This window comes from Puma concolor, chromosome E3, assembly GCF_028749965.1.
Source record: "Puma concolor isolate L17-30 chromosome E3, mPumCon1.1.hap2, whole genome shotgun sequence".
Lineage (NCBI taxonomy): Eukaryota > Metazoa > Chordata > Mammalia > Carnivora > Felidae > Puma > Puma concolor.
This window is the reverse complement of record NC_141682.1, coordinates 40,664,779-40,677,984: the sequence shown is the minus strand read 5'-3', so window position 1 is coordinate 40,677,984 and position 13,206 is coordinate 40,664,779. Positions and strand designations below refer to the sequence as shown.

At 49.2% G+C, this 13,206-nt stretch overlaps 1 protein-coding gene and 1 long non-coding RNA gene across 2 annotated transcripts in view; one reads left to right on the top strand and one right to left on the bottom strand.

The window, feature by feature from the left end:
- The window catches only part of LOC147573205 (uncharacterized), a 42,759-nt gene extending 39,200 nt beyond the window's left edge, over window positions 1-3,559 (bottom strand). Inside the window, exon 1 of the long non-coding RNA XR_015245289.1 lies at window positions 3,006-3,559. This is a non-coding gene — a long non-coding RNA (uncharacterized LOC147573205). The remainder of the gene's footprint in view (window positions 1-3,005) is intronic.
- LOC112853195 (ATP-binding cassette sub-family A member 17-like) overlaps window positions 1-13,206 on the top strand; it is a 73,200-nt gene that overhangs the window by 38,832 nt on the left and 21,162 nt on the right. Inside the window, exons 17-20 of the mRNA XM_086691535.1 lie at window positions 8,509-8,671; window positions 10,460-10,763; window positions 12,418-12,691; window positions 12,863-13,067. Of these exons, the coding sequence (XP_086547661.1) occupies window positions 8,509-8,671; window positions 10,460-10,763; window positions 12,418-12,691; window positions 12,863-13,067 (946 nt within the window). The remainder of the gene's footprint in view (window positions 1-8,508; window positions 8,672-10,459; window positions 10,764-12,417; window positions 12,692-12,862; window positions 13,068-13,206) is intronic.

The following is a 13,206-nucleotide window of genomic DNA, read 5'->3' as shown; positions in this document are numbered from 1 at the left end:
TGCGTCGCACAGTTGTTTGATATGTAATCTTTTCTTCCCCATCCAGTTAGAAATATGTTTAATTTTCTATTGTGGTTTCCACTCTGACCTGTGGTTTATTTAGAACTGTGTTTCTTAATTTCCAAACTCGTGGAGAGTTTTGTTTTTTTTACTGTTCCTATTCAGGGGCACCCGGGGGCTAAGTCGGTTAAGCATCTGACTCTTGATTTCAGCTCAGGTCATGATCTCACAGTTCGTGGGTTCGAGCCCCGCATCAGGCCCTGTGCTGACAGCTCAGAGAGTGGAGCCTGCTTGGGATTCTCTCCCCCCCACCCGCAGCTCTCTGTCCTCCATTCCGCTCATGCGTGTGCGCTCTCTCCCTCTCTCAAAAATAAATAAACTTAGAAAATGTTTTCTTGCTTTATTTTGCCTTGTCTTGTTAATATATGTGATTTCTAACCTAATTTCACTGTGGCCCGAGTACATACTCTGTATAGCCTCCTTCTTTCAAAATGCTTGAGTCTGTGGCTCACCTTACCTTCCATTTTTGTAAAATTTCCTATGTTCTTGAAAGAACGGGCATTCTGCGGTGGCTGGGTGCAGTCTTTTGTGTATGGCGACTACGTCCGATTGTTAATCGTGGTGTACAAATCTCCTGTGTCTTTTTAAAAAAATTATTATCTGCCTGTTCTCTGGGTTCCTAGAGGTAACACGCTGATTTTAACTTTGTCCAGTTTTGCTTTGTTTTTAAGCGACTGCATCAGGTGCCTACACATTAGAATTGTTAACATATTTTGCTGGTAAGCCCAACAACTGAACATCCATCTAGTTGTATATACTAACTTTGTTTTGGTTCAAAGTCGTGAGAAGGTTCTTGTCCACTCATTTGCATTCGGTCTTCCCGTGGCCGTATTTTAAGTGCACTTCTTGTCAACAGCGAATCGCTGAAATTTCAGAAAACAACTCCTTCATCCATCTTTCTCTTTTAACTGGAACCTCGGGGCCTTGACAACAGATGAAAATCCCAGTTCACTGAGTTGCAAATCTGCCATATTACTTGCTGTTTTCTGTTTGCCTACCAGGTCCACATTCACTTTCTATTTCCTTTCCAACTTTGGGGTGCACTTAATATTTTTTAAATGTTTATTTTGAGAGAGACAGAGCAGCATGCGTGTGAGCAGGTCAGGGGCAGAGAGAGGGTGAGACACGGGGCTGGATTCCACGAATCGTGAGATCATGACCCTAACCGAAATCAAGTCAAGACGCTTAACTGAGTGAGCCAAGCAGGAGCCCCTAATCCATATATAATCCATATATATATATATATATATATATATATATATATATATATATAATCCATATAATCCAGATATATAGATATAGATATATAGATATATATATATATCTTTTAGTTTGTATTTTCTCCTCCATTAATTTCAAATTTGTAAATTATGTTCTCCTTCTCTTAGTGGTCATCCTAAGATTACCATGTACACTCATAACCTATTACAGTTTACCATAAACACGTAGGCTCACCGCGTTCCAGACGACACAGGCCCACTGCTCCTTCAACTACCCCGACTCTACCTCCAGAGTTATGTACCATTTGGTTTGTGTATTTCAATCCTGTACATATTTTAAAACCCATCATATGTCATGATGTTTTGGGCCATCGGTATTCACTTGAATTTACCATACATTTACCCTCGGTGTCACTCTCTGTTCCTTCATTCACCTTTAAGCTCCCACCTAGGATGGTCTCTCTGCCTGAACAATACCTTCTCCCTCCAGTGGCGGTTTTCTGGTGACAAAAATCTCAGGGTTGTTGCTTGCTCGAAAATAGACAGGTGGCCTGCATTTTTGAAGGGCATTTGACCCATAGATAGAATTTTAGGTTGGCAGGGCTCTTTCCACGCTTCTACGATCCAATGTCTTCCTTTTCAACAGATTTCAACAGATTCAACAGATACGATTTACAGACTGTCACGTTACTCAATGATTCATATAGTAAATTCGATGCCTTCCAATAAATTTACAGAAGTGTGACCATACCGCTCCATAAAGATCTTTTCTGTTCCCTTGCAAACGTGCCCGTTCCCATTTCTAGCCCACAGCCACTGCCTATGTGTCCCATTCCATTGTCTTCTGACTTCCATTATGTCTATTGAGAAGTCAGCTGCCAGTATTATTGTTATTCTTTGAGCACAATCTGTCCTTTACCCCTGGCTGCTTAAAAAGAAATTTTTTAATGTTTATTTTTGAGAGAGACAGAGAGACAGAGACAGAGCATGAGCAGGGGAGGGGCAGAGAGAGGGAGACACAGAATCCGAAGCAGGCTCCAGGCTCTGAGCTGTCAGCACAGAGTCCAAAGTGGGGCTCAAACCCATGAACCGTGAGATCATGACCTGAGCTGAAGTTAGAGGCTCAACCGACTGAGCCACGCAGGCGCCCCGATGATTTTATGTAACAAACTTTTTTTAAAATGTTTATTCATTTTTGAGAGACAGAGAGAGACAGAGCATGAGCGGGGGAGTAGCAGAGAGACAGGGAGACACAGAATCCGAAGCAGGCTCCAGGCTCTGAGCTGTCAGCACAGAGCCTGACGCAGGGCTCGAACTCACAGACCGCGAGATCATGACCTGAGCCAAAGCCGGACGCTTCACCGACTGAACCACCCAGGTGCCCTACTCCTGGCTGCTTTTAGTAGTGATTTTTGTCTTAGGTTTCCAGCATTTTTACAATGACGTGGCTTTATGTGTCTGTCCTTGTGCTCGCCGGCTTAGGATCTTTACCACTTTTTACCCTGGGGTCTGCTGGTATTGCCAGTTTTGGAAAATTCTCCACCAACATCTCTCCAACACATTCCTTCTCATCTACCCTCTCGTTCCTCTCCTCCTGGGACTACTAATTACACATGATTTTTACCTCTCCCCTGTCTCACGTCTGTTATACCCCCCACTGTTTATTTATTATCTATTGCTAAATAACAAATTTCCCTAAAGTGTAGCAGCCCTGAAATAGCCAACATTCATTACCTTATGGTTTTTCTGTGGTTCAGGAGTCCAGGAGCAGGTGGACAGTCAGTTCTGGCTCAGGGCCTGTTGGGTGGGAGTCGAGCTGTGAGCCAGGCCCGCGGTCTCTGGAGGCTCAGCAGGTGGAGAGTCCACTTCCAAGATCACTGCTAGGGTTGTTGGCCGGCCTCGGTTCCCCAGCATCTATCGGTCTCAGTGTGTCACCGAGTGGACCTCTTCCCGAGTTGCCGAGCGACCTCGTGATACGGCAACCGGATTACCCCATGGCAAGTGATCAGAGAAAGAGAAAGGGAAGCCGTGACCAAGAAGGAAGACTTAGTCCCCTCCTGCCCTCGTCTTGGAAGTGATGTTTTATCACATTGCTGTACTCCACTCGTTGGAAGTGAGTATCTAGATCCAGCTCACAACGAAGGGGAGGGGATTAGCACAGGCAACAAAAGCAAAATTAAACAAGTGGGACTACATCAAACTAAAAAGTTTCTACACAGTGTACACACACACACACACACACACACGAGAATATTATTCACCCATTAAGAAAAAAGAAAATCCTGGGGCGCCTGGGTGGCTCAGTCAGTTGGACATCCGACTTCGGCTCAGGTCATGATCTCGCGGCCCGTGAGTTCGAGCCCCGCGTCGGGCTCGGTGCTGACAGCTCGGAGCCTGGAGCCTGTTTCGGATTCCGTGTCTCCCTCTCTCTCTGACTTTCCCCCGTTCATGCTCTGTCTCAAAAATGAATAAATGTTAAAATTAAAAAAAAAAAAAAAAAGGAAAATCCTGCTATCTGCAGCAACATAAATGGGCCTTGAGGGCATTATGCACAGTGAAATAAGCCAGACAGAGAAAGACAAATCCCGCATGATCTCACTCATGTGTGGAATCCTGAAAGAAACCAAACTCACAGAGACAGAAGAGATCCGTGGTGGCCGGGGGCAGCGGGTGGGGGTGGGTGAGGGAACTGGGCAAGGGGAGGCAAAGGCACAAACTTCCAGTTACAAGAGAAGTAAGGAGAGTATGGTGACTGTGGTTGACAACACTGTATTTATTGTACATCCGACAGTTAGCAAGAGAGTAGATCTTAAAAGTTCTCACCACAAGCAAAAATACCCTAAGGTTGTAAGGCGGACGCTAACTGAGCTTAATTGTGTGACGGTTTCACGTATATACATATATCGGGCTGTTATGTTGTGCACCTTAAACTACACAAGGTTAAATGTCAATTATATTTCAATAAAACCGGGAGGAGACTGAGGGAGGTCATGACAGAGCATGAGCATTTGGGGTTTGGAGGGCCAGTCAGAGGCTGCCCAGCACAGTGCGGAAGCTCTCGGACCAGCTCTTAGTCTGTACTTAATCTGTTTGGAGACACCGTGGTGTGGTGGCCGCCAACTTCCCGCTGTAGAAAACTCCCCTCCCTTCCTTCCTGGAATTCAGTCTCAATAAATGACAGTCTTATTTCTTAAACAGCCCCTCCAGCAAAAAATCCAACCAGCAGAAACTGAATGAGGAAAAATTCAGAATACAACCTTGACACAACGTTTCACGGGACCAAAGAAAATATCGTGGCGAAGTGCTGTGTGGCTCCTGTCTTTCCCCACACACCTTCCTCGGGTACCAGCTGAAGCCCTGAAGAGAGGCCACGCAAATCCTGATAATGCTCACTAACATCCCCCAATCTGTAGGAAAGCTAACGAAAGGACAAGTAGAAAGCCTAGAAAAGTCCAGGAGAAATGGTCTGGTCGAGAGCAGAGGCGGGGTCTCGGCACAGGCGGGGCCTGCCAGGCTAGCCATCGCTGTAAATAGGGCTGACCCACAAAGGCAGCAAGGTTTTGCGGAACTGACGAGTGAGTAATGAGGCTAGCTCACGAGAGACACTGTACCTCTATCTCTCCGTCTCAGGCTCAGGCTGGGAGAAGCCAGCCACCGTCTTGGGAGGACACTCACACGGCCTCAGGGAGAAGTCCACGTGGCCCGGAACCGAGGCTTTTGCCAACAGCCAACAAGGAATCGAGGCCCCTGCCAGAGGTGTGCTGGAGCTGGCTCAGCTCAGCTCAGCTCACGAGAGCCGAATATTAAATTATCAAGAATTTTGTGAACCAGCTAAACACGGCTCTTATTAAAAATTCAATTGCATAAGCTGGTAAATAAATCACAATAAAAAACTGTAGTACAATTTTGATATCAATTCCAAAGTGTGGGGCAGGGTTTAACATTTATTTATTTTTGAGACAGAGAGAGAGAGAGAGAGAGAGAGAGAGAATGAGCAAGGGAGGGGCAGAGAGAAAGAGAGAGAGAGAGAAGGAGACACAGAATCTGAAGCAGGCTCCAAGCTCTGAGCTGTCGCTATAGAGTCCGATGTGGGGCTCGAACCCACAACGCGGAGATCATGACCTGAGCTGAAGTCGGAAACTTAACCGACTGAGCCCCCCAGGCGCCCCAGTTTTGTTTTACTTTTTTTCACACCACCAAGCAGTTAACTTCACCCTGACGCTCTCTCTCTGGAGAACAGCATCAGAACCCACAGCTTAAGGGCTCAGTCCTGCAAGAATGCCCCCCACTCCCTGACTCTAGACCCCAGTCACAACTTCATGTGGTCACCTGTGCTTCTGACCCACCAGCCATAAACTGGACGTTCCCACAACCGCTTCTTCAATTAACTCACTAGAATGGCTCACAGAGCTCACAAAAACACCGACATCTACCAGTTCATTATACAGAACATGATACAGGAGCCAGATGAACACATACACAAGGCAACGGTGCAAAGCGTCCGTGCTCTCTGACGGCACTGCTCTCCCGGCACCTCCCGGGACACGAACCCGGAAGTGTTTTGGGTTCTCTGCCCATTTGGGTTTTTGTGGAGGCTTCATTACACAGGTATAATTGATTGATTAAATCATTGGCCGCTGGCACTTGAACTCAATTTCCAGCCCCTGTCCCTTCCCAGGAGGCTGGGAGGGGGGCCTGAAAGTTCCAACCCTCGAATCCCATGGATGGATCTCTCGGCAACCAGTCCCCATCCTCAGGTCCTTTCCAAAGTCACCTCGGTCACACAACACGACACAACTCAACACGCCTTACCTGAGGTCACCATTTAGGAACGTATAAATGTTTTGGGAGCTCAGTGCTAGGAACAGAAGACTGAACATAAATTTCCTGTTATAAGATTATAAAACTATGTTATAAATCAAAACATTGTAAATGGCAATACACAAGATGTCACAGTTTGGCTACATTGTACTATTATCAGTGCTCTTAAGGTTTTTTTACGTCTACTTAAATCCGCATGATGGACGTGCTGTGTCGATAATTTGAAATCAACCATCATGCGTGAACTTACGTCATGGAACCGGGTAAACAGGTAACACTAGGGTTTAATTTAACATTTTGTTGATTGTCTAGATTAAGAAAGTGGTGGTGAAAATGTTAATAATGCAAACTAAGTTGAAAAGTGTCTCCTATCCCGAGCCATTTCATTAAGAACACAAAAACTTAGGGAAATATTCTTCCAGCATTAGAACAGTAGTATTCAAGTCAGCAACAGTGTGGCTTGCCTGGGGGATGCACGAGTGAAGTTCTGACACACACCGCTGCTATTCACTTTTATCCTCATCATTAATGTGAATTAAAACCAACATTCTTGTCAGAACTCCACTGGTAGAGGGGCACCTGGGTGGCTCAGTCGGTTAGGTGACTGACTTTGGCTCAGGTCATGATCTCACAGTTCGTGAGTTCAAGCCCCGCGTCGGAGCCTGGAGCCCTTCGGATTCTGTGTCTCCCTCTCTCTCTCTGCCCCTCCTCTGCTCATGCTCTGTGTCTCTCTGTCTCTCAAGAATAAACGTTAAAAAAAAATAATAATAATAAAAACAACTCCACTGGGAGAGCCAGCTGTTAAGCCAGCCACATGAGGGCACCGTCTTGGGAGTGGGGCCTCCCGCCCCAGTCCAGCCTTCAGACCACTGCAGCCCAGGCCCAGAGCTCGACTGCATGCAGCCTCCTGAGAGCCCCGGAGACAGCACCACCCTGCCGAGCCACTTCCGAACGCCTGGCCCACAGAACTGTGTGACACAGCAAACGTTTACGGTTGTTTTAAGCTGCTAAGTTTGGGGAGAATCTGGGCCACACCGCCATTTACAGAACTCTATTGCAGGGAAAATGAGCTACAATTTACTGCACTGTTTCGCTGTGACGCACTCCCAGGAGTAGAATAACCGACCTGAAGATTATGAGTAAAAATATATTTCTCGGCTTCCGAACGGTTTGCTGCCCGCAAGGAATACCTCTTTTGGCCTAGGGCGGGGTTCGGCAAACTTCTTCCTGAAAAGCCAGAGTACACGTTTTAGGCTACTGTAGGTTTAGTGGCATAATCAAGGATATTATTATGTAAGTAATTAGATAACCATCTAGCATGTAACCATTTAAAAACGTAAAATCCTTTCTGAGCTCAGTGCCAAACAAAAATAAGACCTCAGGCTACAGTGCTACGTGTCATACTTGGGTTTATGAGTCTTGCTCATAAAGTAGATATTAAGGGACATTTCATTTTTGTTTTAATTTGCATATGGCATCTTTATAGGAAAATAATGAAATCTATTCATCCTAACGTTGCCTCAGTTCTTTGGAAAAGCCATTGGTCAGTTAATTCAATATTTACTCAGGACCTATTTAAGAACTTTCTGTGGGCTCCTGGGGGGCTCAGTTGGTTAAGCATCTGACTACGGCTCTGGTCATGATCTCACCGTTTGTGAGTTCAAGCCCCATGTTGGGTTCTGGGCTGACAGCTCAGAGCCTGGAGCCTGCTTCAGATTCTGTGTCTCCCTCTCTCTCTCTGCCCCTCCCCGGCTTGCACTCTGTCTCTCTCTCTGTCTCTCTCTCTCTCTCTCTCAAAAATAAATAAATATTTTTTAAAATTTAAAAAAAAAACTTTCTAGTCAAAATATGCTTGCTAGCAGTATATCATCTGGGTGCATCTCCTTTTTCCTCAATATTCTTTAATTAATTAATTAATTTTTTTAGAGAGTGAGCACGCACTAGCAGGGGAGGGACAGAGGAAGGAGGGAGGAAGGTGGGGGGAGAGAGAGAGAGAGAGAGAGAGAATCCCAAGCAGGCTACACACCATCAGCTCAGAGCCTCGATGCGGGGCTCGAACCCACGAAACTGCGAGATCATGACCTGAGCCAAAATGAAGAGTCAGACGTTCAACCAACTGAGCCACCCAGGTGCCCCAAGAGAGAGAGTATCTCAAGCAGGCCCCACACACGCTCAGCATGGAGCCTGATGCAGGGCTCGATCCCACAACACTGGGATCATGAGCTGAGCTGAAATCAAGAGCTGGAGGCTCAAGCAATTGAGCACCCAGGCGCCCCTGCCCTCGTTATTCTTGTCCTAACGTCTTTCTTTTCTTTCAAATTTTACATGACGTTGTCTCTTTAAATCCAAACAAAATGAAGCGAGATGTGATTTTGCAAATTTGCGTTTCTGTTTCCGTTTGGTGTAGGGTGAACAAGCTGACAGATCCCAGCACAGAAATCCAAACCCTCAAGATTCCCTCCATTCAGTCTCACCACCTGATCGGCGGGGTTCCTGTCAACAGAATCAAACGTATTCACTCAAGGATCTTCTCCATACCGTCCGGCCTGCCAATCCATCACAACACTGGGGTGAGCAAATATTTCACATGCATGCCAGGGGGCAGATTTGGGGTTAACTCTTAGAATCATCCTGTTCTTTGGTCAAGAAGTCCAGGTCACCCACCCTTTGCCAGGGGCTTGAGGAGAAATGTGTAGATCTTAGGCACAAAAGAGGCCCGGCCGGGTTCCCACAAGGCCATGCTCTCAGCTCTAGTTCAGAGACAATGCACTATTGTTTCCTGGCCACGATTAACTCAGTGGAAGAAAGTACCAGAAAAGGACACAGTAAAAGGTCTTGGCCCTTCCTCTTACCAAAAAGAAGAAAGAATAAAAGCACTGAATCTACCAGCCAAAAAAAGCATATTTAATCTTCCCGTTTTCATATTTCACTGTGAAACAGATCACATATCACACCTGGAGTTGAAGACATATCTATTTTAGTGTTTTATTTTATTATTTTTGAGGGAGGGAGAGGTGGAGGGAAGGGCAGAGGGGGGTGTGAGGGCAGAGGATCCGAAGCAGGCTCTGTGCTGAGATCAGAGAGCCCGACACGGGGCTCAAACTCACCAACTATGAGATCATGACCTGAGCTAAAGTCAGATACTTAACCAACCGAGTCACCCAGGCGCCCCACGATTTTTTTAAAACATCCTTATGAACTATGTGGATAACCTGTAATGTTCTTTTGTTATCGAAAAAAAAAAGGATATTGATACGCACCTTACAAAATGGTCTCGATTTCGCCACCTACAAGGTATGACTGTAAAATAGTGAGACTGGTTTTCATGGGTTAGGGAAGAGATTGACTGCACTGTTCCACAATCTTGAATCAGGTATAAAAGGGGCCTCTGAGTTGGAAAGGGTCTCAGGGCCATGTAGGCCAGCCGCCTGTCCTGTCCAGGAGGCTCCTCTCCAGCCCCCAGCAAGAGGTTAATCTGGGCTCCGCTGGGCCAAGCTTTGCTTCTGGAAACCTCCCAGGAGGTAATTCTCAGGGCACAACCTCGAACAAGTTGAGAGTAGCATCTTTTGACGAATGCTTTGGGTGGACGTGGCCTTCGTGTCCAAGGCGGGAGATTTCAGAGATGCTTGGTAGAGTCTCAAGGATTTGTCGGTATTTGGGGCCAGAAACTTAAGAATGCCTGACTCAAACCTGACCACCAAGCCTCTCCCCACAAAGGCTCTGGGTGGATGAGTCACGCACAACGAACATCGGCCCTGAGGCTCGAGGGCCCCGTCTGCCCCAGCTCCCGCAGCACCAGCGAGAAGCCGAGCGGGAGCTCATGGCGCTGACCTCCGGAGCCTCCCACCCCAGGCCCAACTTTATGTCTTCGACCTCAGTGCACACGACCGCACCCTTTACGCTGACTGCCCGTGCCACAAGGGCCACACTGTGCACGGGTCCTGCGTATTTACCTGCAGGATATGTTACTAAAAGTGGAATTTCTAGCCTAAAGACTACATGCGTATTATATTGTATTCATCCAGGTCATCTGTTTTCTACAAAAGTTGTGCCAAATGAAGACCTCAGCACTGGCATTCCACATCCTCACCAACTTAAAGTTTCTGATAATGTGGCGGGTTGAAAAAAAAAATTGTATCATGCTTACATCTGCTATCTGTTCAGGCTACTACTCTTCCAGAGCTTTCCAATCTGTGACTTCCTTTTCTGCCATTAAATGTGAATCAAGTCATCAGGTCAAAGCAAATTTTGAACATCATCAAAGCATTAGACCCAATACGAGACTGCGGCCGGGGGGAGGCTAGCTCCTCTGTGTGGCCGTGTTAATGGTGTGTCCCCCCCCCTTTTTTTTATCGCAGTTCAGCCTCATCTGCCAACAGTTCTATGCCATGCTCCTGAAAAGGGTCCTGTACTCTTGGCGCAACTGGTTGTTGATGCTCACGGTACAGGTCCTGGTGCCCCTGCTGATCACCACCTTCAGCCTCGCCATCTTCAACTTGGAAACGAACACGGGCAGCGTGCCGCTGGAACTGACCCTGAGAACGTATGGCCGAACCGTCGTCCCGTTCTATATTTCTCCCAATTCCAGGCTGGGTCCTCGGCTTTCACAGTATTTTACAGACATGCTTCTGGCGGAGGAACAGATCCCTCTGGAGACCCGGAGTAAGTCTGAGGCCCAGGAGAGCAGCGCGTGCTCTGGGGGCCGTGGTAGGGGGTGCGCCCTGAAGTCAGGTGAACAGCCAGACGTCTCAGAAGATCTCTTGGCCGCCAGATGACAGAAAAGGGAGAGGGTGCCTGGAAATGCAGCCAGGCTGTGTCTTTCTGGGGATGGCGGCATGTCCAAAACTGAAACGGACAATTATCTGCTGTTTGATGTGTCCCGAGAGGGGATTTACACTTCGATGGAGGGAGTTTGGTGACAGACATAGGGATCACTGAGCAAATGTGAAAAGGGAGGACATGAACTCAGGAGGGCAGGGGAAGATCGTATGAAAAAGGAGACCTACCATAACAGAGCACTTGATTGTGCCTTGACTTAACCAACTTTCTGATGTATTCCAGGGGAGGGGAGAGGAGGGCAGCCCTTAGGGGGTGGGGTGGGGTAAGGAACAAAGTCCCCACTTCCAGGATGGGACGTCCAGAGGTAAATGTGCTTCAGCGATCCAGAGAAACGCCAGCTGAGCGGCTGGAGAGTCTGGTTGCCTCGGGCGAACGGGCACTGGGGACAACGAAGGGCAGGCCAGGGCCCTGCTGTTTCTCATCCCGAGTCTTGCAGGATTATCTGGTTTGAAAAGTTAGATGCACGCGTTCTCTTGGAAAGAAATAAAATGTTGAGGTGTTCACATTTTTAAATGAAGAGATCAAATGCAGAACACGGTGGAGCAAAATGGCGGGATCACAGCGCCCTACGTCTCCAAGCCTCGGTTTCTTGGTGGGGAAGACGGGGAGAAGGATAAAGCTCGCCTCCTCCCTCCCACCCAGGGGCACACGCGGGGCCCGCGGAGTGAGCGTGCTGCCTGCGCGCGTTACTCCTGCTGCTGCTGCTGTGAAGGAGGGTCCTTTTCAGCACCCACGACCCCAGAGGTCTAGGTGTGCGTATATTTCCGTGGTGCTGTGTGCCGAGAGTACCGCGAAGAACGGCGGTACCACTGGCCCATAGTGAGCCCCTTGCCCAGAGGTCCTGGAGAGGGTGACCACAGCTGCAATGTGTAGGGACCATCCCACTGTGGGATCACGGGGACACAGGTCGACCTCGGATGGGGAGAGACAGGCTGCGGAGTAAGAGCCTGAGATGTGACAGGGGTGGACCCCGCAGCAAGCAGGGGGTAAGCGGAGAACGTTCCAAACCCGGGGCGGCGGGGGGTGGGGGGAGCACCTGTCAGCACGGGGCACGGCGGGTCCTCAGGTGTGGCCAGACCTTGAAGGCGCCAGTGGAGTTTGGATGGAGACTGGGCGCTGCGGGCCAGGTGGGCCGTGAGGGTCACTTTGCGGTTCGGGGAGGGGAGGTGCAGTGCGACCGCGTGTGTCCTTCCACGTAGATGAGAGCGACTGGAAGAGGCACGGGGCTTCTTGGGGCTACACCATCCAGGCAAAGAGTCACCTGAAAAAAAATGACTAGACGTTTTTCCTCCCCCTGCCCCCCACGGCTTCAGTCAGTGAAAGGGACGTTTTGTGGAGGCCCGGGCGCGCGACGGAGGGGCCAGCTGCGTCCAGAGGAGCCCGCTTTCCTGGGGGGCGGGGCGGGTGGTGAGGCGCTCAGGGGGCGCGGGGTCGGGGTCCAGGGCGTGAGGCTCCGGGGCGCCCGGCTCTGTTGCAGGCTCGGTGGAGGACCTCCTCCTGGACAAGGCAGAGGAGGAGCCCGAGGGCTTTGATTTCAAATACGTCGTGGCTGCTTCCTTTGAAGACCAGGGGAACCACATGACGGTGACGGCGCTGTTCAACAACCAGGCGTACCACTCCCCTGCCGTGGCGCTGGCGCTCGTGGACAACTTCCTCTTCAAGCTGCTCTCCGGGGCCACGGCTTCCATCACGGCGTCCAACCACCCTCAACCTAAGTCGGCCCTGGAGGCCTCGGAGGACATCTTGTACAAGTGAGTGTGACCGTCCCGCCCCAGGAAAGCCTTCCCGCGCATGCCGCGTCCCCTTGGCCACCTATTCTTTCTCATCCGCTTCTCGCCGGGATTACAACCGTCACTGTGAAAGACGGCTGGTGTGAGCAGTTGTGCTCACACGGCTTCCTCTCCCCTCGTGTCCTTTCGCAGCAGCCCTAAAGGACACTACCTTGTTATCAACTTGCTTTTCGGAATAGCTTTCCTGTCCAGCTCCTTTGCCATCTTGACGGTCAAAGAGAGATCCACAAAGGCCAAGCACATCCAGTTCATCAGTGGTGTTTATGTGGCCACCTTCTGGCTCTCCGCTCTGCTGTGGGACCTCATCACTTCCCTGGTCCCCAGTCTGCTGCTGCTGGTGAGGGCCGCGTGGTTCAGGGACCCTCCCCCGCACGTCCCGGCGGGAGCGGGGCAGGAGGCTTGCCTTCGGGACCCTGCAAAGAAGTGTAGTCTGGCAGCCCACCCAGGGTGTGACTCATCACTCACTCTCGATAAAA